General features: G+C 35.0%; 1 protein-coding gene across 1 annotated transcript in view; it reads left to right on the top strand.

The window, feature by feature from the left end:
• Positions 1-4,581, top strand: part of LOC107081658 (apolipoprotein B-100-like) — a 22,891-nt gene that overhangs the window by 1,805 nt on the left and 16,505 nt on the right. Inside the window, exons 3-9 of the mRNA XM_015369841.1 lie at positions 2,687-2,719; positions 2,807-2,919; positions 2,992-3,137; positions 3,235-3,382; positions 3,863-4,015; positions 4,168-4,292; positions 4,402-4,487. Of these exons, the coding sequence (XP_015225327.1) occupies positions 2,687-2,719; positions 2,807-2,919; positions 2,992-3,137; positions 3,235-3,382; positions 3,863-4,015; positions 4,168-4,292; positions 4,402-4,487 (804 nt within the window). The remainder of the gene's footprint in view (positions 1-2,686; positions 2,720-2,806; positions 2,920-2,991; positions 3,138-3,234; positions 3,383-3,862; positions 4,016-4,167; positions 4,293-4,401; positions 4,488-4,581) is intronic.

The following is a 4,581-nucleotide window of genomic DNA, read 5'->3' as shown; positions in this document are numbered from 1 at the left end:
TGCTTATTCCATCAGGGTCACGATCGGGCGAGTGCATATCTCCGGCAGTCTATGGGCAACAGTTGGGGTAAACCCTGGGCAGGTCGCCAGTCTGTTGCAGGGCATGAATACAGAATATCTTATATTTTTATAGTGTTTCTCATCTTTATTCTGTTGTAAGCTACGATATCTTTCATTAAAAGTGTATGTTCAGTTCACTTTATCTGACTGTAAAGGGACTTTTTAATATAAAATAAATCAAGGCATAAGTGTAAAAACAGCTAATTGTTTCTATAGGAATTTTATGACATGTGGTAACATAATTTGCTTAGATATTTACTGTTTAAGTTAAGGACAAACATTCATTTTTGGTTTGTTTGTTTTTGAGTCTTTAGGGTATTCATCTACAATTGATTTGGTTTTGTAGCATAAACCATTCCCTGAACTTAGACTTTTGAATCTCGAAAGACTTTTTGCTTTTCTATTCCTTTGAGTCTCCAAATTATTTGAACCCTAATGAACCCTAACCTCAGCCAAAATACAACACATTTCTTCAGACATTTAGCTATTTTCTCATCACTGCCTCAGATGGACTCTCTGGTAGGACGAAATAAAAAAATACCGTAATTGAACCAACAATCTGCATACGTGATGGATGTTATTTTGATCAACATTCTGAATATTTTTAGACGGGAAAAATGGCTAATGTAACTTCTCAAGAGTCCCTCATAGGGAGCTGCTTCTGCTCATCTGTAAGAAAAAAGGGTGTTTTTTTTTGTATGTGTCAATGTTAGCTTAGTTTTTTTTCTTTACAGAGGGATAAAATTGGATCTTTTCCTTGGGAAATTTAGCATATTTGTATTTTTTGTTTCTTTAATAGTAAGTATCAGAGGTAGGTAGAATACCTAAAATTGTACTTAAGTAAGAGTAAAACAACGTTATCTTATTTTTCTCACATAAAAGTAAAAAGTACAGTAGCCATCTTAGGAATTATTTAAGTTCGAGAAAAATATTTGATAAAAAAGCTACTCAAACACTGAGTAACTCATGATAACATCTGATATTTGGTATTATTTGACAACAGACCAAAATATAAATGAATATTTTGGCATTTTAAAGACTATAATAAAATTATTTTAAAAAATTATGTAATTGAATAAAGGATTCCAGGCAGAACAAACATAAAAATAATACTTTTTTAAAAGTAAAAGTAAAATGTATAGTGAAGTAAAAAAAAAAAAAAAAAACTACTCAGAAAACTATATTTCTCTCAAAAAAAACTACTGAAGTAACCATATCTGTGTAAATGTAATTAGTTGCAACCAAACCCTAGTAAGTATACATTGATTGATATTAAAAGTGATGTTTTTCTCATTTTATTTGATGAAATGATTATGCTTTAAATAAATCTAAAATAAAATAAAAAATGAACAATGCCTTTCCATTGTTTTTGGTGAACATTAGATTTCCTTCTTTCTTATTCTGAAAAACACAAACTATAGCAATAGAAAGTATTCCAGCCTTCTTCTTGTCAGCTACAGTTCAATCTGAAAAACTCACATGAAGAGAAAAGACAATTAGAAGAAATTTATTGATACAATTACTTTGTCTTTGGCGCTCAGACCTCGGCAGGAAACATAGAGCTTAATTTTGATAGATATGCATGAACAGGAGCAAAGAACAGGGCTGTTTCCCCCCAGGCCTGAAACTGGTGGTGGAGTGGAGATAGATGAAGTTGGTCAGTCTGTAGACTGCTGGTTAGCAAGACGGTATGCTGACCTTTATGGGGAGATCCAGTGAACTGCATGAGCCGATACTAGAGCTTCACTCAGGGACCTGGAAGATGGAAGTTGAGTTTGGATAACACAGGTTGAGAGAACCTGTCCATGATGAGCAAGCATGAAGCGACAGTGGAGAGGAAAAACTCCCCGTTGGGAAGAAACCTCTGACAGAATCAGGCTCAACATGGCGGTCTACGGGAGCAATGAAACTCCAATGAAGTTTTAGCTACGATGGTGGAGGAGGGGCAGGATGTGGGTTGAAACAGTGTCATCTGAATGAAGTCACACAGTGCAACCACCTCCTGCACACTAGGAGCAGACAAGTGGCGGATCTGAGGCCTTTTAAGATGAACTTTGGATGCTGATTGGCTTTTGTAGAGGTGTGGTTCAAAGCTGACTGGCTGTATTGTAGGTGGATGTACTGTAGGCGAGCAATCAGTTTCTTCAGTTGAACTTTCGCCTAGGCTCCATCTTCAAACTCCTGAAAAAGGTATAATCTAACTTTAGAGGAAATAAATGAAATTAACCCCAAATGATAATAAACTTTATTGATATTCAGTAAGGTTGGATATAGTCATTTAAAATATTTGAAGAGAGTTTTAGCCCCCCTTTTATAATCATTTTTTAATATATCGCAAAAGGTTACATCAGTGCAGAAAAAAAAGGGCTTTTCAGTTTATAATTATTTAAAAACTTAATTTAAGGCTAAAACTCAAAAGATTGAAGGTGACACCAGAACACTGTAATAAATTTTTTTTTATTTGTTGAATGTCTTCAACATCAACAACCAGTAAATTGAATTTAAAAAAGTATGAAAATAAGCAGCATTCAGCCATTAAGTTTCTGACTTAAGTCTAAACCCAAAGTTTAAATCTTTGTCAACTTTACCAGAATATTTGCTAACTTAAACCATTCTCCATAAATAGTTGCCCAAGATGAAGATCACCCAACCTGCCTGCGTAAGTTACTTCTAGTGGTTCAGTACTTTATGACATTAATTACAGAGAATCAACAAGCTGCAAATTTCATTTTTCATTCTGCTCTAGTGGCCAATAGGTACAAGCCCCTGCATAAATATGAATACCAATACGAAGCTGAATCTTTGAATGCCATCAACGGGGCTTCAGAACTAAAGAATGGACCCAGGACCTCCTGCAAGGTAGGACTGACACATTTCACAAAAACCTGTGAACACTAGTTTAGATTTAAAAGCTTTTTAATTGTTGCCCAGGTTATAATTGAAGTACCACAAGTGTGCAGTTTCATCATGCACACCACAGACTGCAGTCTGAGTGAGGTGGTAGATGCAGACGCAGAGGGAAACCCTGTGTTCCTTCCAGCTGCCAGCTCCAATGCCTTTGCTGCTGAAATGAAAAAGTAAGAAAAATACTCCACATAAGATGTTATTAAAAGGAAAAAAGGAACTTATTTAGATATTGATATGTTGGTAATAACGTTACACAATTTCTTTCAGACATCCTCTTAAGTTTGTGATTGAAGGGGAATATGACGTGAAGCTCTACCCTGAGGTCGGAGAGACAACAACTACTCTTAACTTCAAGAGGGGGATTGTCTCTGCCCTGGCTGTGCCTTTGCTGGAGGACGATGAGAACAGGAACATGGTAGCATCATTTATGAACAAAAATCTTTTTTACTGCATAGCCCTCTAAAGTTATTTGGCACTCCTGGTAAAGATTTGTGAGAAAAATACAACATTTATTGAGGGGAGATAAAATAAATCCCACTCTAAGAAACACTTAGGGATTTTTTTAACAAAATCTTCTGTAACGCTATTTTTTGCTCTTCTGCAGTTAATTTACTTCAGATATTATATTTTACATTCCTCAAATCAATTAGTTTACATACATAGCATTTTCTACAGCATTTTGAAATGCCTTGCATTGCTATAAGTATATGCTGATTGCATGCTGATTTTTTTTGAATCAATCATTCATCAAAAGTGGGATGGTTTCTGTCTCACTGAATTAATATGTCTATTTTAGTCATTGTTTGCCAATAAGCTTTAGGGAGCACTTTGAATGCACTTTATCAATGTACAAAATAGGTTATTTATTTTCTCTAATTTATCATCTTTATGTTAGCCCACCATTCATGGAAAGTGCATGACATCCTACAAAAACAATGGCAGAGAGGACAGTGTCACTGACATCAGCCTGTACAGGGATCTGTCCAACTGTGACAAGTTTTCACCAATAAGAGATTATAACAGCCCTCTGGCTCTCATCACTGGCATGGTAAGACTCCTTTACGTCATTTCGAAGGACATCTCAATCACTGTTTTTGCATAAATAATCTGTGAAAGGGAAAAACACTACATTTATAACAGATTTAATCATATATGTTTTTAAAAGGGCCTTAATTAACATGACACTCTCCTCATTTTTAGCACTATCCTTTGGCTCAGCTGGTCAGAAGCTCTCAAACATGTAAATACCAGTTTGATAACGAGAAAAAACACATGACTTCAGGTTCTTGCACCGAAGAACACCTTCTCATTCCCTTCTCTCACAAGTAAAACAAATCCTCAAATTCTGTATATTGTATAATTTAATGTATCATCCTATATATATGTATATATATTATAAGATTACATATTAAAACTTTACTATTTTTTCCAAAGGGGAAAATATGGATTTAACAATGTTGGAAAGCAGGGACTGACTCTCGTTCAGGTTTCTTCTCACAATGACAGAGTATTTGAACATGGTAAGAACTTTGCTTAGAGCACTGTCAGAAAATGTATAATATTAGTGCTATTATGTAATATTCAGAGATGGGAAGTAACGAAGTACAAATACTT

Source organism: Cyprinodon variegatus, unplaced genomic scaffold, assembly GCF_000732505.1.
Source record: "Cyprinodon variegatus isolate N-32 unplaced genomic scaffold, C_variegatus-1.0 Scaffold38, whole genome shotgun sequence".
Taxonomy (NCBI): domain Eukaryota; kingdom Metazoa; phylum Chordata; class Actinopteri; order Cyprinodontiformes; family Cyprinodontidae; genus Cyprinodon; species Cyprinodon variegatus.
Note: the sequence above shows the minus strand (reverse complement) of the source record. Positions and strands in the feature narration are given on the sequence as shown.